Source organism: Panulirus ornatus, chromosome 16 (genome assembly GCF_036320965.1).
Source record: "Panulirus ornatus isolate Po-2019 chromosome 16, ASM3632096v1, whole genome shotgun sequence".
In the NCBI taxonomy this organism is placed as follows: domain Eukaryota; kingdom Metazoa; phylum Arthropoda; class Malacostraca; order Decapoda; family Palinuridae; genus Panulirus; species Panulirus ornatus.
This window is the reverse complement of record NC_092239.1, coordinates 4,557,856-4,584,208: the sequence shown is the minus strand read 5'-3', so window position 1 is coordinate 4,584,208 and position 26,353 is coordinate 4,557,856. Positions and strand designations below refer to the sequence as shown.

Below are 26,353 nucleotides of genomic sequence, written 5' to 3'. Positions count from 1 at the left end.
CTTGCCTTTGATTCACAAAGTTACCCTTTGTTCACACTAGTAGCATGGCAGTTAGGTAGTTGTCATATTGAAATTCTTGATTGTTTGGCACATGAAATGGTTACATACCTTTTTTACTAAATTCACAGAGGACGTAATGCTTCCCCTCGAAGAGCTGCAGATGTGACATCCGATCCAAAGACAGTCAATGCTCGAATCTTTGTTGGAAGCATCACTACATCCATGAACCAGGAGATGCTTAGAGAATATTTTTCTCAGTATGGCAGAGTAGTTGGTAAGGATGAAGATTTTTTTTATTATATGCATATTCACTATATCCGGCATTAGCGAGGTAGCATTAAGAACAGAGGACTGATTCAAAGAGGAAAAATCCTCACTTGGCCTCCTTCTCTGTTCCTCAAGTGAAAATGGTTCCATCTGCTGCTAAGTCCACTCCCAGGGCCTGGAAATTCTACCCTCCAGTTTTTACTTTTTCAAAAGAAGGAACTGAGAAGGGTGCCAAGTGAGGATTTTCTCCTCTAGGGCTCAGTTCTGTTTTTAACACTTCCTTACTAACACAGGAAATGGTGAATGAATATGAAAAAGTATAGGGAAAATGATTTGGTAAACAGAGAAGAGGTAGTAAAAGATTTGCGTAAGATGAAAGCCAGCAAGGCAGCAGGTTTGGATGGTATTGCAGTGGAATTTATTAAAAAAGGGGGTGACTGTATTGTTGACTGCTTGGTAAGGTTATTTAATGTATGTATGATTCATGGTGAGGTGCCTGAGGATTGGCGGAATGCGTGCATAGTGCCTTTGTATAAAGGCAAAGGGGATAAGAGTGAGTGCTCAAATTACAGAGGTATAAGTTTGTTGAGTATTCCTGGTAAATTATATGGGAGGGTATTGATTGAGAGGGTGAAGGCATGTACAGAGCATCAGATTGGGGAAGAGCAGTGTGGTTTCAGAAGTGGTAGAGGATGTGTGGATCAGGTGTTTGCTTTGAAGAATGTATGTGAGAAATGCTTAGAAAAGCAAATGGATTTGTATGTAGCATTTTTAGAAAAGCAAATGGCTTTGTATGTAGCATTTATGGATCTGGAGAAGGCATATGATAGAGTTGATAGAGATGCTCTGTGGAAGGTACTAAGAATATATGGTGTGGGAGGCAAGTTGTTAGGAGCAGTGAAAAGTTTTTATCGAGGATGTAAGGCATGTGTACGTGTAGGAAGAGAGGAAAGTGATTGGTTCTCAGTGAATGTAGGTTTGAGGCAGGGGTGTGTGATGTCTCCATGGTTGTTTAATTTGTTTATGAATGGGGTTGTTAGGGAGTTGAATGCAAGAGTTTTGGAAAGAGGGGCAAGTATGCAGTCTGTTGGGGTTGAGAGAGCTTGGGAAGTGAGTTTGTTGTTGTTACCTGATGATACAGCGCTGGTGGCTGATTCATGTGAGAAACTGCAGAATCTGGTGACTGAGTTTGGTAAAGTGTGTGAAAGAAGAAAGTTAAGAGTAAATGTGAACAAGAGCAAGGTTATTAGGTACAGTAGGGTTGAGGGTCAAGTCAATTGGGAGGTAAGTTTGAATGGAGAAAAACTGGAGGAAGTAAAGTGTTTTAATGATATCTGGGAGTGAATCTGGCAGCGGATGGAACCATGGAAGCGGAAGTGAATCATAGGGTGGGGGAGGGGGCGAAAATCCTGGGAGCCTTGAAGAGTGTGTGGAAGTCGAGAACATTATCTCGGAAAGCAAAAATGGGTATGTTTGAAGGAATAGTGGTTCCAACAATGTTGTATGGTTGCGAGGCGTGGACTATGGATAGAGTTGTGCGGAGGAGGGTGGATGTGCTGGAAATGAGATGTTTAAGGACAATGTGTGGTGTGAGGTGGTTTGATCGAGTAAGTAATGTAAGGGTAAGAGAGATGTGTGGAAATAAGAAGAGCATGGTTGAGAGAGCTGAAGAGGGCGTTTTGAAATGGTTTGGGCACATGGAGAGAATGAGTGATGAAAGATTGACCAAGAGGATATATGTGTCGGAGGTGGAGGGAACGAGGAGATGTGGGAGACCAAATTGGAGGTGGAAAGATGGAGTGAAAAAGATTTTGAGTGATCGGGGCCTGAACATGCAGGAGGGTGAAAGGCGGGCAAGGAATAGAGTGAACTGGATCGATGTGGTATACCGGGGTTGACGTGCTGTCAATGGATTGGATCAGGGCATTTGAAGCATCTGGGGTGAACCATGGAAAGTTGTGTTGGGCCTGGATGTGGAAAGGGAGCTGTGGTTTCGGGCATTATTGCATGACAGCTAGAGACTGAGTGTGAACGAATGGGGCCTTTGTTGTCTTTTCCTAGCGCTACCTCGCACACATGAGGGGGAGGGGGATGTTATTCCATGTGTGGCGAGGTGGTGATGGGAATGAATAAAGGCAGGCAGTGTGAATTGTGTGCATGTGTATATATGTATATGTTTGTGTGTGTATATATATGTGTACATTGAGTTGTATGGTCATGTATATTTGTGTGTGGAGACGTGTATGTATATACATGTGTATGGGGGTGGGTTGGGCCATTTCTTTTGTCTGTTTCCTTGTGCTACCTCGCAAACGCGGGAGACAGCGACAAAGCAAAATAAATAAATAAATATATATTTTATACATGTTTCCTTGTTATCTTAGTGAGATAGCCCCAGGAACAGATGAAAAATGGCCTCGTTCGCTTATATCAACACCCAACCTTGAGCTGCTGCATATTCGGGCATCTTTTCCCTCTCAGATAATGATCTTTCTTCCATACCTTCCTCAGTGTTTCCAGGCCTATACCCACCCTATGACTCTTGCCTTTGCTTCTATGTCAGTTCCTAAGTATCTAAATCAGTTCATTTTTAAGTTTTCTCCATACTCACACCTGTACTAATTTCTCCCTCTCACATCTGTGCTAAACTTTATAACATTGCTTTTATTCACGTTTACTGACAACTTTTAGCATTATTTCCTTATGCTCCCCCAATGTATGCAGTCTGCCTCATGGAGAACTTGAATGCTGCTGTGACTGGAAGCTAATGTGATAAATTGCATTTTTGATTTCAGTGCCCTTTATTGCCAGATGTTTGATTGAATGTATTGTGTGTGCTTAAATTCAAATCTTGTTTTGGAGTTATGGTTAGAAAATGAAGGGTGTGTGATATTGAGTAAATTTTTTTTTCCCATAGTCATATCAGAATGATGCATCATCTTTGTTTTTCTAATGTGTGACTATTGTGCAATGTTTGATTTCTTGTTTTTTTTTTTTCAACAGGGGTAACTATCACTAGAAACAAATTTGGTTTTGTGCAGTTTGCAAGTGAGGAGGAAGCAGCAGCTTGCTTAAATTCTGGTGGTGCAGCATACATAAATGGGCATAGAGTTGGTAAGGTCAATGTTTTTGTGTAAGATATACTGAAGTAATTTGCTAGTGAATGAGTGATAGTTACTCAGTGTACATATTGTAGAGAAAGTGATATAAGCAACAAAATGTCTATGATTTTAAAGACAGGTGGAATATTAGGTATTTGTATTTTTTAATTTCATTTGTGTTACTACAAAAGTTTGGAGAAAGTGAGATGTAGAATGGTACATGGGATACATTAAATAAGATGGAACACAAAGAAAGATGAAATGTGTAAGTAGCTGTTAGAAGAGAATTATCTTTTAAATTAAGGAGGGAATGATGTTGGTTGTGGAGTGAGAGTAATGCTGGGTTGGTTGTGAATAGTGAGAGTTAGTGAAATACCTTTGCAGGATGATTATTGATAAGGTATTAGGAGTGGAAGGATTTCCAGCTGAGTTTCTCAAGAAAGGGGAGATGGGTGAAACTAAGGAGGCAATGGAAGGATTGGATAAGGAAGGCTTTGGGCTTGACATTTAGAAGGGTGAGAGGTATATGTTGGAAAGAAAGAATTGAGCAGTGGGATGTATAGAAAGTGTTTTTGGGGGGTTGCTATTGATGGGCTGAATCGAGGTGCATAAAGCAGTCATGATAAGTATGGAGCATTCTGTAAGGCTTGATAGTTGATGGTAGATTGGTTTTTGTAGTGTATATGGTAGCTAGAAATTGGATGTATATAAATAGAGCTTGAAATTGGTTGTATACAATTGAGACTGTGTTAGTCTACATCACATTGTGAAGGTTGGAAAAAATTTAGATACAGTTGAAAACTTCTGAAAGGACAGATGGAGAGCAAGTGGAAATGCAAGTTAGAAGACGAGTTTGGCAAAAGGAATTGTTGTGGTTATATTAGTACAAGGTCCACAATCATGCTAGGCAACTCAAGTGGTTTGCAAATATTTTGTGTTGCAACATAGTTTTAATGATTCTTAATTCACAAGTATTAGTTATATTATTCTGATTTTTTAGTGCTTTAGAGCTTTAAAGTTTGGGTAATATAAAATGCTGTACCTTTTTTATTTATTTGTATTTTTATTTTTCAGATGTGAAACCAGCCAAATTTGGGGGTGGTCCTACACCTGGTCCTACTGGACCAAGACGAGGACGTCGTGCTGGTAGCAGAGAAAGAACTCCCACACCAGGACGGGGAGCAGAAAATAACTTTTATAATGATTATTTTCCGTAAGATTTCCTCCTTTGTTTAGTATGAAAAACTAGAATTTGTGTTTGTTTGCTGAGGTTCTATGCAAGAGCTTTTGTGTCCTCTATGATGTTGAGTGTCAGGTTTGTAGCAGTTGCACTATGGTGAGTTTGTCTAACAGATGATATGTTTTGGCTTAACCTGCTATTGTGGCAAAATTTTTGAAAGTCATCTGGATGGAGTGCGTATGTTATGTTCTCATTGATGCACATACAGCTAGCTCTTGCTTATTTTCCTCCACTTTCATACATTTATGGTGTAGGTAATTAGAATTTCTTTGGTGATATCATCTTTACTAGGGAACTTAGAAACTAGGGAACTTAGAATTATCTCAGTGATAACATCATCTTCACAAGGGAACTTTTGGTCACCCATTACTCTGGAAAGTACATTTACTTTAGTTTGGGTACTTTTTCGGTTTTTCTTTGTTGTTAGTGAATCTGGGTCTATGATATCTCATCTGCTTAAACTGATAATTGTCTACCTCTCTAAATCCACTTTTATTTCTACCCACTTCACCAGAGGTAATTTCTTACATGCTTTCACACTTTCCTACAAGAACAACATCAGTAAAAGTGATTGTTACCCCTTTCCTCAACATTCCCCCTCGCTAACAGGTGACATAACCCTTGAGATATCCCCAACCCATTACTCCCCCTTGCCCTTGAGCTTTGTTGCACCTAGAGCTAGAACATCCAGGTTCCTTTCCTCAAACATAGTACCTGTCTTGCTACCTCGCTAATGCGGGAGACAGCGACAAAGCAAAATAAATAATAGATAAATAAATATAGTGCCATTGTACAAAGGCAAAGGGGATAAGAGTGAGTGCTCAAATTGCAGAGGTATATGTTTGTTGAGTATTTCTGGTAAATTATATGGGAGGGTATTGATTGAGAGGGTGAAGGCATGTACATAGCATCAGATTGGGGAAGAGCAGTGTGGTTTCAGAAGTGGTAGAGGATGTGTGGATCAGGTGTTTGCTCTGAAGAATGTATGTGAGAAATACTTAGAAAAGCAAATGGATTTGTATGTAGCATTTATGGATCTGGAGAAGGCATATGATAGAGTTGATAGAGATGCTCTGTGGAAGGTACTAAGAATATATGGTGTGGGAGGCAAGTTGTTAGAAGCAGTGAAAAGTTTTTATCGAGGATGTAAGCCATGTGTACGTGTAGGAAGAGAGGAAAGTGATTGGTTCTCAGTGAATGTAGGTTTGCGGCAGGGGTGTGTGATGTCTCCATGATTGTTTAATTTGTTTATGAATGGGGTTGTTAGGGAGTTGAATGCAAGAGTTTTGGAAAGAGGGGCAAGTATGCAGTCTGTTGGGGATGAGAGAGCTTGGGAAGTGAGTCAGTTGTTGTTCGCTGATGATACAGCGCTGGTGGCTGATTCATGTGAGAAACTGCAGAATCTGGTGACTGAGTTTGGTAAAGTGTGTGAAAGAAGAAAGTTAAGAGTAAATGTGAATAAGAGCAAGGTTATTAGGTACAGTAGGGTTGAGGGTCAAGTCAATTGGGAGGTAAGTTTGAATGGAGCAAAACTGGAGGAATTAAAGTGTTTTAATGATATCTGGGAGTGAATCTGGCAGCGGATGGAACCATGGAAGCGGAAGTGAATCATAGGGTGGGGGAGGGGGCAAAAATCCTGGGAGCCTTGAAGAATGTTTGGAAGTCAAGAACATTATCTCGTAAAGCAAAAATGGGTATGTTTGAAGGAATAGTGGTTCCAACAATGTTGTATGGTTGCGAGGCGTGGGCTATGGATAGAGTTGTGCGGAGGAGGGTGGATGTGCTGGAAATGAAATGTTTGAGGACAATATGTGGTATGAGGTGGTTTGATCGAGTAAGTAATGTAAGGGTAAGAGAGATGTGTGTAAATGAAAAGAGCATGGTTGAGAGAGCAGAAGAGGGTGTTTTGATGTGGTTTGGGCACGTGGAGAGAATGAGTGAGGAAAGATTGACCGAGAGGATATATGTGTCGGAGGTGGAGGGAACAAGGAGAAGTGGGAGACCAAATTGGAGGTGGAAAGATGGAGTGAAAAAGATTTTGAGTGATCGGGGCCTGAACATGCAGGAGGGTGAGAGGCAGGCAAGGAATAGAGTGAACTGGATCGATGTGGTATACCGGGGTGGACGTGCTGTCAATGGATTGAATCAGGGCAAGTGAAGCGCCTGGGGTAAACCATGGAAAGTTGTGTGGGGCCTGGATGTGGAAAGGGAGCTGTGGTTTCGGGCATTTATCACATAAAAGCTAGAGACTGATTGTAAACGAATGGGGCCTTTGTTGTCTTTTCCTGTGTTCACTGAGAACCAGTCACTTTCTTCTCTTCCTACACGTACACATGCCTTACATCCTCAATAAATACTTTTCACTGCTTCTAACAACTTGCCTCCCACACCATATGTTCTTAGTACCCTCCACAGAGCATCTCTATCAAGTCTTATCATATGCCTTCTCCAGATCCATAAATGCTACATACACATCCATTTGCTTTTCTAAGTATTTCTCACATACATTCTTCAAAGGAAACACCTGATCCACACGTCCTCTACCACTTCTGAAACCACACTGCTCTTCCCCAATCTGATGCTCTGTACATACATATACTTATGTATATCTCTCTTTTTAAACCAGGTATTCCCAATCACCAGTCCTTTTTCAGCACATAAATCTACAAGTTCTTCCCCATTTCCATTTACAACATTGAACACCCCATGTACACCAATTGTTCCCTCAACTGCCACATTACTCACCTTTGCATTCAAATCACCCATTACTATAACCCGGTCTTGTGCATCAAAACTACTGAAGAATGTGTGGAAGTCGAGAACATTATCTCGGAAAGCAAAAATGGGTATGTTTGAAGGAATAGTGGTTCCAACAATGTTGTATGGTTGCGAGGCGTGGGCTATGGATAGAGTTGTGCGCAGGGAGGATGGATGTGCTGGAAATGAGATGTTTGAGGACAATGTGTGGTGTGAGGTGGTTTGATCGAGTGAGTAACGTAAGGGTAAGAGAGATGTGTGGAAATAAAAAGAGCGTGGTTGAGAGAGCAGAAGAGGGTGTTTTGAAGTGGTTTGGGCACATGGAGAGAATGAGTGAGGAAAGATTGACCAAGAGGATATATGTGTCGGAGGTGGAGGGAACGAGGAGAAGAGGGAGACCAAATTGGAGGTGGAAAGATGGAGTGAAAAAGATTTTGTGTGATCGGGGCCTGAACATGCAGGAGGGTGAAAGGAGGGCAAGGAATAGAGTGAATTGGAGCGATGTGGTATACCGGGGTTGACGTGCTGTCAATGGATTGAAGCAGGGCATGTGAAGCGTCTGGGGTAAACCATGGAAAGCTGTGTAGGTATGTATATTTGCGTGTGTGGACGTATGTATATACATGTGTATGGGGGGGGGGTTGGGCCATTTCTTTCGTCTGTTTCCTTGCGCTACCTCGCAAATGCGGGAGACAGCGACAAAGTATAATAAAAAAATAAAGAATAATTTATTTATTTTGCTTTGTCGCTGTCTCCCGCGTTTACAAGGTAGTGCAAGGAAACAGACGAAAGAAATGGCCCAACCCACCCCCATACACATGTATATACACACACGTCCACACACGCAAATATACATACCTATACATCTCAATGTACACATACATACACACACAGACACATACATATATACCCATGCACACAATTCACACTGTCTGCCTTTATTCATTCCCATCGCCACCTCGCCATATATATATATATATATATATATATATATATATATAATCCCTGGGGATAGGGGAGAAAGAATACTTCCCACGTATTCCCTGCGTGTCGTAGAAGGCGACTAAAAGGGGAGGGAGCGGGGGGCTGGAAATCCTCCCCTCTCACTTTTTTTTTTTTTTTTTTTTTTTTTTTTTTTTTTTAATTTTCCAAAAGAGGGAACAGAGAAGGGGCCCAGGTGAGGATATTCCCTCAATGGCCCAGTCCTCTGTTCTCAACGCTACCTCGCTAATGCGGGAAATGGCGAATAGTATGAAAGAAAAGAAAGATATATATATATATATATATATATATATATATATATACACACATGTAAATATTCATACTTGCTTGCCCTCATCCACTCCTAGCACCACCCTGCCCCACAGGAAACAGCATCCTCTTTTCCTGCCATTTCTCCCCTATCATAATGATAGGGGAGAAAGAACACTGCTTACATATTCCATGCGTGGCATAAAAGGTGACTAAGGGGTGGGAACATGCAGCTGGAAATCCTCCCAACTTGTAATACTTTTCAAAAAAAAAGGAACAGTGCGAGGAGCCAAATGTGGAATTTTTCCCTCTTATGTGATCTGTTCTTGTAGCTACCTTGATCATGCGGAAAATGGCAAGCATGTATGAAAAAATATATATAACCTTAAAGGCTGGGATGTCTGAATGTATGTGTGAATGTAATCAAGATCAGAAGAAGGAAGAAAGAGGCAAAATGTTTAAGGAAAGAAATGTACAGGAAACCATAAACAAGCATGAGAGAAATTATCATAAACCTTGACTGAATGTATCTTACCTTCCTGCCTTTGGATTCTCACTTATTGGAGATGGGATCTCACAGCACTGGAAACCAACTACATCCATCATGTGGAAGTTTAGGTCATGAAGTGTTATGTGTTTTTGAATGTTTATATGAGATGGTAGTGTATATGTAATTGTTTGACATGAATTGCACTGGTTGACACTATTATGCAAGACCTTGTTGTAACTAGTTTCTTCCTCCTAAACTTGGCATAGAAAAAAGTTACCTAAATAGAGAAGATTGTATATAGGATGTATGTGTGATATCTATCAGTTTGTGTTTCCCAATATTAGTAGTAGTACTTATTATTATTGTTATTATGATTATTATTATTATTATTATTATTATTATTATTATTATTATTATTATTATTATTATTGTTGTTGTTGTTGTTGTTGTTATTATTATTATGAAATGTTTGAGGACAATATGTCATGTGAGGTGGTTTGATTGAGTAATTGATTAAAGGGTAAGAGAGATGTGTGGTTATTAAAAGAGTATGGTTTAGAGAGCAGAAGAGGGTGTGTTGAAATGGTTTGGTCACATGGAGAAAATGAGTGAGGAAAGATTGACAGAGGATATATGTGTTAGAGGTAGAAGGAACGAGGAAAAGCCGGTGACCAAATTGGAGGTGGAAGGATGGAATGAAAAAGATTTTGAGCAATCGGGGCCTGAACATACAGGAGGGTGAAAGGAGTGCAAGGAATAGAGTGAATTGGAATGTGGTATACCGGGGTTGACATGCTGTCAGTGGATTGAACCAGGGCATGTGAAGAATCTGGGGTAAACCATGGAAAGTTTTGTTGGGCCTAGATGTGGAAAGGAAGCTATGGTTTCAGTGCATTACACATGACAGCTAGAGACTGAGTGTGAACGAATGTGGCCTTTGTTGTCTTTTCCTAGCGGTACCTCGTGGGGGGTGCTATTTCATGTGTGGTGGGGTGGGGACGGAATGGATGAAGGCAGCAAGTATGAATATGTATATGTGTATATCTGTGTATGTATATGTGTGTATACATTGAAATGTATAGGTATTTATATGTGTGTGTGTGGTCATTTATGTATATACATGTGTATGTGGGTGTATTGGGCCATTCTTTCATGTTTCCTTGTGCTACCTAGCTAAAGCGGAAGACGGCGATTAAGTATGATGAAAAATATTATTGTTGTTGTTGCCATCTTGAATTGTATGGGAAGGGGGTTTTGTACTCGTGGGGTTTTATCTCTGGAACATTCACTACTGTTACATTTTATTAGATATATGTATGCTGTTTGTATGAATCTTATCCACCTTTCTTTACATTTGAAGTACTTCGTTACCTTTTTTAATTAGCTTCTTGCTTAATCATTTCATGTTGTGTCATGGTTACCTGTTCCTACACATCTTAAAGAATGTTTAACAGTCCATGTTAGTGATGTGTTTTAGAAATCTAAACTTTTTCTTGTAACTCAGCTCCCATAATTCTGATACCATTTTTGTTGCTCTCCTGTGGACCTCCTCTCTTTGCTCGTTGTGCTTCTTAAAGTGTGGTGACTAACCTGCAAAACAATTTATTTCTGACCTGATGTAGGATATGAACAGCTTTCTAAAATTAACTCGTATGAATACTTGGAAGCTATGGTAACATTTGCCAGCAGATAGTTTGTCTCCATTACTATTCTGATGTGATACTTTGTTGACAGGTTAGAGACATTGGTGATTCCCAAGTCCCCTCTCATACAAAGAATATTTAATCATATTTTCTTTTAGATAACAATCATATTGAGGCCTTCTTTTGCTTTTCCCTATCCTGACTTTCATCAGTCATGTATTTGATCACCTTTGGAGTCTTTTGAAGTCCCCTTGTAAGCTGAAGTAATCCTTCTTTCTTTTTACTTCCCTCATGACTTCTGTATTATCTGCAAACATACTTGGATAGGATTCTGTACCTTCAGGCAAATCATTTACTCAGGTCAGGAAGTGTAGTGGTCCCAGAATGGTCCACTGTTCATCTCGACCCGTTTGGAGAAGGCTCCTCCAGCATGCATCCTTGTTCCCTTCCGCTAAGATTAATCTTTTGTCTAATGAAGAAGTTTCCTCCATTATTCCTCCTGAGTGATCCAGCTTAAGATCTTGATCATCTTTCCAAGTGGTACATTGTCATATGCTTTCTGGCAGTCTAGATACAAACAATCCACCCAACCTTACCTTTTGTCTAAGACAGGGCTCTCTCTTGTGGAAATCTATGACGTATGTTACACATAACCTTTTAAAACTTTGCTGTCTCTCACAATGGTAATTTCTCCTATTTAGAAATTCATCCATTGCTCATTAATTATCTTTTTTAGAAAAGACCACTCTTGTTGGCAAGACCAGTCAAGCTTAGGGCCTGTTCTTGGTTTTGTTTCTTGTAGATAGGTATGTTGTTTACCTTTTAACCTTACCTTGTGATTCTGCTTTTCCATAGTGACATCTTTTAACAGTATTTCAGAAGTTTCATCCAGTGTTTCTGTACTCATTTTCCACACCTGTGGTGAACTTTCATCAGGTCTATGATCCTTGTATGGGTCAGGAACTTGTAGTATTCTTATTCTGATGTCTTTTCTAGACACCTCGGTGTTTTTTTAAAAAATCTCCTCTCGCCTCCATCTTTGGTGTTGGGATCATAGTGTCTGATCTGAAAACGGTCCTGAACATTTCATTATGCTTCTGTGTATGAAAATCATGAAATGTGAGGTGTATCTCAGTATAAGTAAGGATTTTTTGTTTATTTTTTTTTTTCTAAGATATTATTTCATGTTTTCAATAGACATGGAGGTGTTGATCCCAATCGTGAACGTGAGCGTGAAGCTCGAGGTCGTGGTCAGTATGAGGAGATGTATGATGATTATTACAGAGGATACTACCCACCAAGATATGAAGAACCGTACCCTCGCCCTCCTGGACCAGAAGTAGATGGACGGCCTCCAGCACCACCACCACCTGCTGCATACCCAGCCTACACTGAACCAGTAGATCCACTGGACCCCAACAGACCGAATGATGTGGAAATAGTCGTTCCAAATAAAATGCAAAGGTTAGAAAGTCTTTGTTTATATTGAATGTGGGATTTTAAGTTTTGAAAGTTGAGTAGGCACATTTCCAAATAAAGTGCAATGGTTAAAAAGTCACCTTATGCATTATTGATTTTGAAAGTTCATAAGGCACATTGGATAGATTTCAAGTTGAGATCACATGCTGATTGAGCAGTGTTGCTAAGAGAAATGTGCTTGTGAGTTTTCTTGTTTTTAAAGATTTCAGCAGTGTTAGCAGCAGCACGTGCTTTGAAAATTTACTGTAGCATTTCTTAAAATTTCTTTACAGTAAAGTCATAGTACATAAAAACCATATTAAGGAAGGAGTACTCACCCTCCTCCCTTAATAGTGTGATGCTTGATTGCAGGCGAATGTAACCAAGATGAGAACGAAGAGATAGGTATTACGTTTGAGCAGAGGAACCTTGATGTTCTATCTATGAGTGAAACAGCTTTAATGGAAAGGGAAGATTAGTTTGGGAATGTCTAAAGAGTAAAGACAGGAGTTGGTGTCAGGGCAAGAGCTGAGGAAAGGGTAGTATAGCACAGCTGGCGAAGGAGTTGTGAGAATGTTTGAAAGATTGGAAGGAAATGAGCCCCATACTGATGTGGGTAAAAATGAAAATGTATTACAAGAGGTGGGTGATTATTGATACTTATGCACCTGGAAATGAGAGGACTAAGAAATAGAGGCAAGTGTTTTAGGAGGAGCTGTGTGAGTATGTCAGCAGTTTTATGCAAGGGATAAGGTATTAGTGATGGATGATCTGTATATGAGAATGGATGTGGCAGTTAAGGGCATTGTTAGGGGACATGGGGCACTTCGTGTTTAGAATAAGAACAGTCAACATCTTAAGGCATTTTATGCTGAAAGATGTCAGGTGATTGGAAATGCTTAGTTTAAGAAGAGGGATGTATATAAAAGAGCAGAAGTGGGTGTGTTGAAATGGTTTGGATATATGGAGAGAATGAGTGAGGAAAGGTTGACAAAGGTGATATATGTGTCAGAAGTGAAGGGAACAAAGTGAAGTGGGAGACCAAATTGTATGTGGGAGGATGGAGGAGTGAAAGAATTTTAAGCGGCACTAGAGTTCTTTAGTTTGGATACTCTGTTCCAGTTCAAACAGGCATCAGTGATATAGATAGATAGTGATGCATTTGGGGTAAACCATGGAAAGGTATGTAGGGCCTGGATGTGGATAGGGAGCTGTGGTTTTGTTGCATTATAATAAAACTATGGTGAGTGGATGGTAAAGTAGAAAGAATATTAGGTAGTTATCAGGTCTCAGGTGAAAATGAAATATTGAAAGATGTGAAGTATATGCATAAGCAAGCATGAATTTTGCAAATACTTGTTTTTGACAAGAAGGCTTACTACTGTGTAGCATTATTCTAGAAAAGATCAGGTAAATGAATATTAGTATATGCATCATTTGTTTGCATATTTTGTTATGCGAAGAAAAGATCAGGTAAATGAATATTAGTACATGCATCTTTTGTTCGCATATTTTGTTATGCATGAAGATAATTCTTCAGTGCAATGGAGTTTACCCGTTATGGGGACTGCTTTGCTGGGGCTGCCACTCCCCCCTTAAAGAGTTCCTAAAGGGAACCTAGGATCAGTGATATAGTTAGATAGATAATTCTCAGTATTCTTACTTTTTAGGGAGTGGGGGCTGATGCATTTCATATAGGAAGAAAAAATTCTTGGAATTTGGAAAATAAAGGTATTGTGTATTATTACCGTAGTAACCCCACTGCTGAACTTGAGATACCAACTGTACTACACCGGGATCTGCACAGAAAGGGAAAACCTGGGAAAGCTGTGGCCTGTTTTGTATTGGTAATTCTAGATGAGACCTGCCAGATTCCAGGAAACAACTTCATATGTATCTTTGAAGGTGCTGACTGTTTAGTTTAAGTATGTTTGAAGTAGAGGTTGTTTGAATTTTATCTTAAAATGAGTAGATTTTTGTGCTGTCATAAGTACACTTTTTTTTTCTTCCATAATTTAGAGTTCATTATTACGTTGTCAGGGCTTACGCTGAGAATGTTGAGGCTCGACTGAAGTCACTCAATATGATGGTGGATCTGTTATTCCCACCACCCGACATTCCACCTTCACAGGTGTTGAGTGACCTCAGCCAACGACGATGTCTGTACGCCATCTTTGTTACAGCTGAAAATGAGGGTCACCGGTCCCTCACCTTGAACATTCTTCATGGTGCCCCACAAGGTATGACTAGATTATATTGATACTATGGACAAGCTAACAGGATTTCTTCAACCATTTGACAGTAATGGGCTGCACTACTAAGTACTTGCAAATGAGTGATTTTTTTTTTTTTTTTTTTTTTTTTTTTTTTTTTTTTTTAGATGAATGAGTACAGTTACATAGCAAAGGATGTATTTTAGTGATATAACAACAGTATTTTTCATAAAGAGAGATAGACTAAATGGGACAGTTTTTAGACTAATCATTATATTCTATTCTGGTAATGGTTCATGAAAAAAAGGCTGTGGCTGATTCATTCCAGGGAAATGGTAGTGAAATTTCAGAGTGAAAATGCAAGGAGGATATGTACCATGAAGCAGTCAGCAGAAATACTCATGGAATTATTTTCTTTCAAGGATGTTTATGTGTAACACAGCCAGATGATAGGTTGATCGAAAAGACGTGGCACTTTGGTGAAAGATTTACAGCAAAAGCGAGGAGGGATACTGTTTTAGAATTGATTGGGGCAGGATTGTTCTATCCCTCCAATCGTGACCCAGCTGAGATAGATAAGAATTGAAAACAGTGGAGATGGGCAGCTTATGTGTTTGTTGTGACAAGGAAAGTGTTACAATGAATGAAGTCAAAGATATATGAATAATTGTTTGGAATATGGATGGTTAAAAACCTTTTGAAATTACTTTATGTATAATGTATGGCAAAAGTTTGATTGATGTTCGTTGTGAGTTTGGCTAAAGTTACAGGAAGAACAAATAGCTTGCAAAGGAGATGAACATGATCATTGAGTGATGTGTGTAGGATTTATAATAATTTTAGAAGTAGATGTTAGGAAATTATTTTATATTGTTTTGTGTGTGACGGTTAGAGGTACAAATAGACGTTAGTCTTGCTAGATTAATCAACATCTGTGTAAAGTGGAAAACTAAGTGCTAAGATTAGGAAGCTTTTGTTTAGCTTAGCTTGTTGCGTTACAGTGTGCGATTTATGTTGGGTGAATTGAGATCTCAGGCTGTGTGCACTTAATTTATCCCAAATAAGTGGGAATGAGTATAGCATATTAAGATAGGCACTGCTAAAGAATTGTAATATTAGACTGCTGTTTTCTGATCAAAGATATCTTTGTATTCCCATAGTTCAGTAAGATTTGCCTCTTAAACCTGGGAAACCATTTATTGTATTATAATTTATAATTTGGGGTGGGAGAGAGAGAACAGATTTCTTTCAAGGGTTTCTTCATGTAGCAGATATTTGAACATCAGTACTAAATGAATGTGAAACATTAGAAAGCATTGGTCTTAGAGCTAAACCATTTTTGCCATTAACTTGTCTTTCAGAATACTTGAATCTCCTTTTTAAAGTTCAGTCAGTAGGCTCACAGATGTCAGATTTTATATATTTTGAGCAGTGGAGATTAACTGTCTTGATTGAGGTAGTTTGAAGTAGTAGTGCAAAGCAAATTGCATTCCATGGTTCTGAGTGGTGATGAACACTAATGTTTGAGAAACTGTAGAGCTTGTTATTGTGACAAAGCAACTTACAGTTGTAAAAGTAATCTAGTATTCTCTCATAAAGAGTAATAAATTTTCAAACTATTCTCTATATGTGGAATGAGTATTTGTTCTCTTGTTGTATTCTACCATATTAAGAGCACAGAAATATTACTACCTATTTGGGGAAAATTAAATTGTCTCCAGCTATGGACAGGCAGAATTTTAACACTTTTACAGTCTTACAACTCCCTCTTACATCAGGATGGCCTGTTATGTGGCTTAATGTGCACATCATTATGTTCCCATCTCTTAGTAATATGCCCAATGCATTCACTGTATTCCAAGCCCCTCATCATTACTTCAGTAATTACATATATATATATATATATATATATATATATATATATGTATGTATATATATATAGTTACCTCAAAGGTTTGCTCAGTTCACGAAAATCTGTATTGATCTCTTTGAAACTGGTTGTGACCACTTAGCCGCACCCAGATCTTGAAGTCTTTCAAGTATATTTGTGGACTGACCTATTTCAGCATTTGTTACCTCCTAAGTTTGGTTTTTTTTGCAGGTATTGGTTGAACCAGGGTATAGATCGGGTAAGTATAACATGGTGCTGTTACCTTTTCCGAGCGCAAGATTTTTTCCCCCATTATTCTTGGGGAAAAATTTGATTAAGGGGCAGGTTTGATGCTATGCATAATGGATTCTTTCATTTTGTACAGAACACCGCAACATGCCAGTTGATGATGCTATGCGTTTAATTGAACAAAATTTTGGAGACTATGTGAAGAAAGCCCGTCAGCGAAATATGCGTGAGGTAGTGCCCCGAGATATTCACAATTTGCTCCTTGATTTACTCGAGATGCGTCCTGTCTCCATGGGTGACCTGGACAAGTTGATCAAGTACCTGAAGGATCGTCAAAGCTTGCTGGTGGATGATCAGATTGAGCAGAAGCGAGAGACTGCTGCAGGTGAGATAACCATACTCTCATGCTGTACTCGTAAGGTTTATATGTTTTTTTGGATAACGGCATTATTTGTTTTGCCGTTTCGGGATGTTTTCTGACGAGATGGGATGTCTTTGGCCATTCTCTCCTGGACGGGCCTCTTTATCATTACCTACACGAACCACATTTACACCATTATGACATTTATTCTGAAGGTTTTCGGCTAAGTTTTCAGTCGTCTCATCTTTTGTATCTCAGTTCTTTGGGAATGAATTTTTAGTACCCAGAGTTGATGAATTTGTGGCTAACTGTTCATGTTTGTTGCACTATTTTCTTGTGTAAAGCACTTGAAAAGATAAATGAAATCGTATTACCAGTAAGTGAGGTTAAGCAGCCACTTTTATTTTTGATGTCCTTCTTACAGTCATATTTATTGAAACAAGTATTAGTTCCCAGTCATATTGAAAGAGTAACATGATGGGTGATTTGTTAAGGGAAGGGTCATGCTTCAAAGATACATTAGTATCTTACCCAAAGTTTACCTTGGAGATGAAACTGAATTACTCATCCACAGGTCCACACATGCGTTTGCCTGAAATTTCGTTTTTCATCACAAGGTACTTTGTAATTTAAAGGCTTTTGTTAGGTTTGATAAGAATGTTTGGCTCTTTATCCCCAAAGGTTGTTTTAGCTTTTGAAGATGAATCAAGAATTCAATCAGAAGCTAGCCAAATCCAGAAGTTATTTTATCATGGCTTAGTAAGGTCTCACACTTTCCAAATCTTTTGCTCAAATTCTGATATGGATGTGGATCACATTGGATATGTATATCTTCAGATTTTAGGTTATGTAATCATTAGATTTTGTTCTAAAGGTTCATGAGAAAAAGTTTACATATTGAACATAACTCATAACTATCTTGGTTTTTGTTCCACTTGAATTCTGAGTACCTTCTTTGGTTTGGATTTTAATTGTGCTTGGTCAGATTGGTGGACACTGTAGCTGAGGTTTCAAGAAATATCTGTGGTATCCATATAAATTGATATTTCTGTACTGTTTGTATCTCTGACACTTCTTGCGGAAACTCCCATCATGGGGATGGCCAAGATGGTATTTCTGTACTATACAATACCAAAACATTATATGAAGCTTGTTTAGAATATTTTCATTGCAGGTTTTTGTCCAAGTTGAGTGGTGGTGTAGTCACACTCATGTATGCAAGTCTTTGAGTATTTATCTAGCTTTTAACTAGCATAGCAAAATCAAAATGGGTTATGATATTTGCTTTTACTCTTGTACTGTAAAGATTTAAGTGAAAATGAATTTTGATATATGATTTCTCCCATTCATTGTAAACACTGAAGTTGGAAGGCGTGGCCCCAGTTCACCGAAATGCTAAAACTTTGTTAGGTCCTTGGTCATGATTTAATTCGTCCCCAAAATGTTCAAGATTTCTGAATTTGAATTCTACATGTAGAATTAATTTTATCATACTGTCCTCAGTGTTAAGGAATAGGTAACCTGTAATGACTGCTACAGTGGGATCTGTATTTTAACAATTGGCAGCAATTACCATGGGATCTGTGTTTTGTTGGCTTTTGAAAAGTTTATCGTGGAAGGTGCTTTTTGTAAGTATGAAGAGGGTCTTTAAGTCACAAGCCATTATGATTAGCACTGATTGGGGGGAAATATTTTGGTATGTTATATACCCACATCGTATGTGAAGGGGAGAAGTTACAACCCTGGCATTTGTGTTTGGACTTTCCATGCTAATTAGTGATGTGCTATAGGGCTTTTATAACAGTGAACATAATTTGGCAGATGTTGGACTGTTAGAACTTGTTTACCATTAATCCAAAAAGTTAAAGGTGGGTGAGTGCAAAAGCCAGCAACCTCAAGTGAGCCAATCACATGTGGAATACCAGATATGAATGTTTCCTGCTTGCCATAAAAGATGACTATGAGGGGCAGTAGCAGGGGGCTGGAAATCTTCCCCCTACTGCATCACTTTCCAAAAGGAAGAACAGTTGAAAGAGCCAAATGAGGTTCTTTTATCCTCTAAGGTTTGGTCACCTGTTTTTTACACTACCTCACCCATGAGGAGGTGGCAAATATGTATGAAAGGAAGGTAGCAGCAGGAAGTAGTTAGATTATCAGATCCCCCCCCTTTTTTATTTTCCACAAATTGATGCCCTCCCTTTGTTACAATCTTGCATTACTATCATCTGCCTCACTCATGGGGAGGTGGCAAATATGTATGAAAGGAAGGAAGAAGCAGGAAGTATAGTTAGATTATCAGATCCCCCTCCCTTTCTTTATTTTCCACTAATTAATGCTCTCACCTATATGATCTTGCAGTACCATCATGTACAGGTTCCTGCAAGAGGACATGTCACTCATTTTCAAGGGGTTGAATTGTTCCTTTGATTTGCATGTAGATGTATCAGGCAGTGTTGTCAGACTCTGCTTCCTTGGGGTTATTCTGTGAATGAGGTCTCATCTTTGGTGAAGCTGTATCATCTTTATTGACAAAAGAAGAGTACAATAGTGTCATGGAAATAAGTCACTTCAAAGAAGACCATCCTGTCCCTGGTACTGTGTTATGCAGTCACAGAAAGTTGCAGGAATGATTGGATGTGGGGATCCTAGAGTTGTATCATGACAGCAATAATTATGATAATGTTCCGTGTGCTAGTTTTTTCGATAGTAATTGTCAAACTATATCGAAGTATAATCACAATGACTATTTATTTCTTTATACTAAGCTCACGAGATACAAGCTTAAGTATAATGCATTAGTGTGACTACAGTGTTTGTGCACATAGCACTCTCGGTTGGAACACCTATGAACATATTTGTTTATTCTTATTTTTCTCTACTGAAATATAAGTTTCTCCCTGTGCCTCTATCTGTAGTATGTCAAGATTCCAAAAGGAAACCCGATGTCAGGGAGGGGCTTCATGAACTTTCTTGGTAATACTTTTTACACCCTGGGCTTCTAATGTATTTTTTCAGAGTTTGATTATGATGCTTTGACTTTTTGTCACCAGCTGTATTGATTGTATTGGTTGTATTGCATTCTTTACCAACCTTTGGCTTGAATTTAGAGATAAAGTTAATGATACAATTTGTTTGTGTTTTATTCTGGGAATGTGTTAGTAGCTTTGCTTAACAAGTGACTGAAGTAAGAAAAGAATTTATGCAATTTATCGGGCATAGCTCAGTCAGAAAATGAATTTAAGTCACTTGTTCTAACACAGTTGTATGTTCAGTGAAGATGTTATGTTTTCTTATTATATGCTTTGCAAAATCAATATTGTGTATCATACTTTGTGAAGTAATCTTTAAATGCACTCTTTTAAGTTGAAACCAGCATATGTTTCAGACACTAGTTCACCAGCATTGCTGAATTATGCCTTTTGTAAGATTTGTAGATTTCCATTTTGTTAATCCTCAGCTAAAGTTGGAAGCAAGAACCAGGATGTACATTGATACACACACAGATGGTTTGACAGTTTCCAAATAATGATATTTGTTGTAATTCTGGATGGAGTTTCATTTGCAGATTTAGTTCAAGTTTATTGTCATTAATCTACTTAAAAAGGATTGGGTGGTGAGTAGTTGTCCCTTAGATGATCCAAGCTATCCATTTCCCTTTAAGTTGTCTCTTAACATATTCTAGACAGGCAGAGTTGTTAGAGTAATCACTTGTACTGCTAAGAATGTATTTAGCAGATGGAGATTGATTGCATTGGGCTTTTTCTGGTGTATTTAACCTTGTGGTTCTCAAAATAGTGTTTGATACAGCTTTGTATTATGTCCCTTGACTGTAGATTCTTTTATTTCATTTTGATTTATTGTTTTTTTCCGCCTTTTCCTTCTCAGTTATGTCCTTGGAATGTACCCATTTATATATTTTGGGCATGAAAGTATCTTTTGGTGTACCATTGATTTGGGTACTCTTTTAATGTATTTTTTTAATGTATGTACCACTCATGAATGGGTTTTTAGCATTTTGACACAGAGCTCAGGTGAAATTAATATTAAGATTTCTTTTGCAGCACCTCTTAGTTGTAAGTGCTATTTTCCAGTCCCCTTTTCAGTTTTCCCATCTGTTATTTATTATGAACATTTTGCTGTAGAGGGAATGCACTTTATATGGTATTGAATTTTTCAAGCAGCATGATGTGGACTTTTCAGTTCTTCCATTTTTGGTAATTTGAAATATTGATAACAGGTATAGTTACAGTAGAGACAATGCTTATCCAGTTTGCTTTCCAGTGTGGATGTGATTCAGCTGTTTATTATGGACTTTGGTGTTGTGAAATCAGCCTACTTTGCTTCCTTGGCTATCAGTTCCGTGCCTGAGTTTGTTGGTCTACATCCCTTGTTCTCTCAGTTTAGGTGTAATGGTGGTGGGAACCAGACTGATTTTATGTCTTTTCTCATGGAAAGATCATGCTGACTTTGAAATTAAATTAAATGAGGTTAAGAATGCTCTGTACCAGTCACATTTTAGCAAGCATTGATGTCATTTAGCAGTTATGGTTGTTATTCTTCATCTTCACTATATGTTTGATTACAGAAGAAATGCAGCTCATAATATAGAATGTGTTCCAAGATTTTTTTCCTCTAGTTAGCTTTGAAATTTGCAAGGAATTGTATTGTAAGTACCCACTGAGTTAAGGAGCTTAACATGACAGCTAGTTTGTGGTACTGCATGCTAGGGTGCTGTACATGTAGATTTTGTATCTTTGGGCTAATAAGAATTGGAAAAACATGACAAATTTACAAGAATAGTATTTGTAATTCCACTAGCTTGCATATGTATCATATATGTTTTGTGTGAATGAGAATGTGTGCATTGTAACAAATAATGGAACATTGATAAATGTATTTGATTAAAAAAACATGGAAAATGTCAAATATACTAACAAAGGTGAGCTCATACTCAAGATGATATGCGGACTGATAAACATGGTCTATGAGAGCCTACAAAATTACTTAGATTTACTTAGCTTAGAAAAGAGAAGGTTGAGAGTTGATTTGATGCTGGTATTCAAAATTATCAGAGGCTTTGATAATCTTGATATAACTGAGAATGGAACACAGAAATAGTGAAGAGCTCAATGAAATATGAGTTTCAGAATGCAGCCAGGATTTCCATTTATTCTTTTGTTTTATGTTTGATTTTGGGTTGACTGCGTAATTTGTCTAAATTTTGAAGTATATTATACTATCAAACACAAATTGAGGTTGTTAGGTAAACAGCCCAGCTGTGCATCCAACCTTAGGGTGGGTCAGTAAAATGGATAACTGGCTCATAGAGTATATATACATAGTGGTAATGAAGTGGCCTGTCTTAGGGCCTTTGTTGCCTGTGTTTTGTAATGGAAAAACTAAATGGTGAGTGTAGTCATACCAGTGAATGATGACACCAAGGAGTATTAAACAAACTCATATACGGCAATACATTTTTTTCCTCTCTGTGCTTAAAGTGTTTAACCAAACGTTGTTAGTTGATTTTACAAATCTGTATCCATTATACATGTCAGTTAGGTAGTGGATGCATGCACAGTCTCACTTACACAGGAGAATGTTATGTACTTTGAAAAAAATCATATCCATGAATAGGCTAATTCTCTGTGGTACAGGGCATTCAATCGTTGTTAATGGTTTTTAGTGTTCACTTTGCTTTAGAGGGTGTTATCTTGGCAGATCCTAGTTAATGATAAGCAGTAGTTAGCTGTTATATTACTGAAGGTGACAAGGGGTACACAGGTGCTTTGAAGTATTTGGTTGTGGTCTTATGCTGTTTTTAACCTGATCGCTGTTGCATAAGTTTACCAAGAAAAGCATTAAGTCGTTATATAACAAGAATTGTATTTCCTGGTCATGAAACTGATAGGTTTTGCATAAATATTAGTTTGTTGCTGACCTGTTTGTTACCTTATCATACCAGTACTGTACCTCATTATTTGGGGAGTGATTGTAACTGCATCGTGTTGCTAGTGGATAAAAGTTAAGGTTAATATTCAGTTGAGCATCTGTTTTTGTGTATTTGATAGAATGGTGAACTCTGTCTGCACATTTCGAATGAGTTACGGTAGATTGCCTTTTGTTAGAGCATCTTTTACTTTCAGAAGAAAATTTGCATGACTTTGTTGTATGCATTGATATTGCTTTTGTTTTCTCCTTCCTTTATCCCTCTCGTTAACATGCTTACTTTTTTTTACGACTTCTGAAATGCTGATTACAAATGTTCCATTTTTCCATATTTATTATCTTGTAAAGCATTTTACTTTAGGTTTGAGTCTTTGGCATATTGACTAAATATTCTGCCTTTTTAGTATTTTCTGTAACCAAGATTTTCCTTTGTCATGTAAGTTTCCATATGTAAAGATATGGTAAGTCTTTTAGGTGCCCATATTATTAGTAATTTAAGGTGTTTGATAGTCAGGCATTTGTCTGAATATTCTTGGAACTGATTTTGGTTTTGAATACCTTGTTTTCCAGGAGCTACTGCAAGCCGACCTATGGCAGTTACCTACCCTGGGTATAATTATGGTACCAACAGTGTGGTGGGGGGTGACACACCTGTGAGTCAGAGTACTTCAACAGCAGGCACAGTCACTGCTGCTCCTGGTACTGTCAGTGTGGTTCCTCAGCCTCCAGCAGCAGCTGCTGCAGCTGCTGCAGCAGCTGCTGTGTCTGGTGCCTATCCTGTTTATGGTGGTGTGCCTGGTGTACAGAGTGGGGTGTATAGTGCATATGGCATGGCTACACAGGTACCAGCTACCCCTGTGGCTGCTCCAATGATGACACAGGGAAGTGTTGGGAGTTCTGGAAACAAGCAGTCGGAGCTGCAGGAGAGGATACTCAATTTGATGAAAGGTCGTACTAGTGGAGGAGTACCAACTGGCGTACCAGCCCCTTCAGGTGTACCTTCACCCACTGGTGTGCCACCTCCCTCAGGGGTGCCAGCTCCTAGCATGGTGCCACAACCTGCTTGGCCTGCAGGTGCCAACAAGGCTGCCACTTCATCTATAAATCCAACACAGTCTGCCCATCAGGGTCAGAGTACGCTTTTTGCTGCTTACAATCCGTGGAAACAGTGAGTTTTAGAATCTCGCTGTGTAGTGTTTGAAATATTTTTGGTGGCTGTTTTGTCATTGAATGGTTAGGAAAATGGATTGAATTAGTTTTCCGAAGAAAGCAGTACCAACTGTAGTACTGCAACTTTTTTTTTTTTATTAAAGAATGGTGCCTAGAAATTATTGTCAAGAAGAGACTGTATTCAGAATTCATTTCAAAAATCCATGAGGGGTACTTCAAGAGAAATATGAATTACAATATTATTTGGATGTGTAATGTAGTTTGAACTTTCATGGCATTATGTAGATATAAGTATTTGCCTTTACAAAAAATTCACATGAGAATAAAGTAATTGAAGGAGCTTGTATTCTAGTAGATAAAGCCATAGTGTATTATTGTTACTGATGGTAAGACAGTCTACTTAGGAAGCTAATTTTGCAAGAACTATGACTCCAACAATTTCCATTTCATTGTAAAGAGCAATTTAAAGTAAAATTGGTTTGGAACGAACCCACGTGTGTACTATTGTTAGTTACAGCTCTGCATTTTTTATTATCTAAGTATTGTCCATTCTTTGTAATATTCTTGGTTAAAAGATTTCTTTATGTTCCCCACATGTTTTGATTTTGTCTTGAAGGTATGGTAATGTTACCTTCACTTAAATTATGAAGCAGGAATATACATTGTGTTTCAGTAATTAGTACATAGTCATTTTAAATGCGGTTCATGATTTGTAGCTTTCAGTTCAAACTTTGTGAATTTTAAGGGGAATGTTTGCGGGGTGAAAACTATCATCAGACGTGGTGAAATGTATTATGGAATTACACGAAACGTGCTTTCATTTTCATGCTTGTAATAGATATTTATGTTGTATGATATTTGCTGCACTGTAATTCACGTTAACTTTGTTCGTTGAATCATGAAGCTGTTTGAACGACAAAATTCATATCTACGGTTGAGGGACATATTGCAGTGAGTCAGATTTGTGGAGAGAAGAAAAACGTTTTTGAGTAGTGTATGATTCTTGGAAGTTTTTATGTGCAGCTGCCAGCGCAAAGGAAGTATGACATTTTGCCAATTCTTTTCTTCGTGGCAGTTTGTTAATTTGTCCACCTAATTCAAGAGATATTCCATGTGCCTGGTCTCTGTGATTTTCAGCCTGATTTCCCCAAGATTCTGCTCATGCATAGCGTTAGCTATGCAGTGTTTCAAGGAATAGCATGTCAGCAGTGACCTTGTTATGCGAACTTTTTTGAACGCGTATCCAAACTTTCCAACTTGCTGAGCTTTTCATGCTTATTTAATGGACATTTTTTTATTTACAGCCCAATCCATTGATCCCTTTAACCAACAAATCCCAGCAATCATCGAGCGAAATTTCCGAGCATTTTCCTTTTTTTGATAGTGCGGGTTGACAACTGTTTATTGCAGCTTGACAGGCTATTATTTAGCAGTATTGACGTTTCTCCTGCTTCATAGGCAGGGTTCTGGGAACAGTTTCTGCAATCCTTTTTCCTGTGCTTCATTGTTCCTGTTAAACTTTTTGAACTCGAGGTTCATTTTAAGGGCCTGTGGTAATTCGTAGAATTTTAAGAGTTGTTATTTAGTGAAATCGAAGACCTGTACAAAAGTACGATTGGTATATTAGCTTTTCTTTTAGTGTGCCTGTGTTTTGTACTCCACACCCTTTACAGTTTTGAAGCATGGGAAAGGCTACAGGTAATACCTGTTTCTGTGCAGAAAATCGCTCTTGCACATTTTACAAACCAAAATGATAAAACCTGTGTTTTAGGGTTTTATGTATTTTGGACAGGTTAAGAGTATGACGTGTGAAAAATGAAACCGATTTCTTTCTAAAGTACAATTCATTTCCCCCTTGAGAATTTTTATTTTCGTTTGTTGGTGCTATCAACTATTTGGCATCTTAATTAGAATTTTGTACAACTGGATTTGTTTTTGCATCCTTTTCCTTGCATATACTAAGGGCTAGCCATTGCTATTAGTCATATTTGCAGTTTCTTCAGCATTGGTAGTCTCATTTGGATACTAGATGAAAGTAAAAAGAAAAAAGTAGATATGTCTTGCCACAACGTTGCAGCTATACATTACAGGGCCGAGTTCGTGTTAATGTATCTGTACTAACCGGAACGCTTTTTTCCGGAAAGAAAGCGGCGACCACTAGCAATTTTCTGTTCAGGGCAGATGGCTGTTTACTGCCTGTCATTTAGGTTGGTGGGTAGTTGGTGTGTCCTGGGCTGTTTACTAGGTTGATAGTCACACCAGCTGCCCAGACGTCAACCTATACCTGTCCCAAAGTTATCATGGTCCCCCCTTCATAATAAAGATCATGCTGCAGTG

General features: G+C 38.4%; 1 protein-coding gene across 4 annotated transcripts in view; it reads left to right on the top strand.

The window, feature by feature from the left end:
- The window catches only part of Neos (nuclear receptor coactivator protein neosin), a 43,870-nt gene extending 17,517 nt beyond the window's left edge, over positions 1-26,353 (top strand). For 2 of the 4 annotated variants that reach the window (XM_071671101.1, XM_071671099.1), the window contains 7 exons: positions 129-274; positions 3,271-3,381; positions 4,443-4,581; positions 12,034-12,213; positions 14,248-14,447; positions 16,676-16,924; positions 23,417-26,353. In XM_071671101.1, the coding sequence (XP_071527202.1) occupies positions 129-274; positions 3,271-3,381; positions 4,443-4,581; positions 12,034-12,213; positions 14,248-14,447; positions 16,676-16,924; positions 23,417-24,018 (1,627 nt within the window). In that variant the 3' untranslated portion in view covers positions 24,019-26,353. Of the gene's footprint in view, positions 1-128; positions 275-3,270; positions 3,382-4,442; positions 4,582-11,946; positions 12,214-14,247; positions 14,448-16,675; positions 16,925-23,416 lie in introns of all 4 variants that reach the window. The other 2 variants (XM_071671100.1, XM_071671098.1) reach the window with 1 other exon arrangement.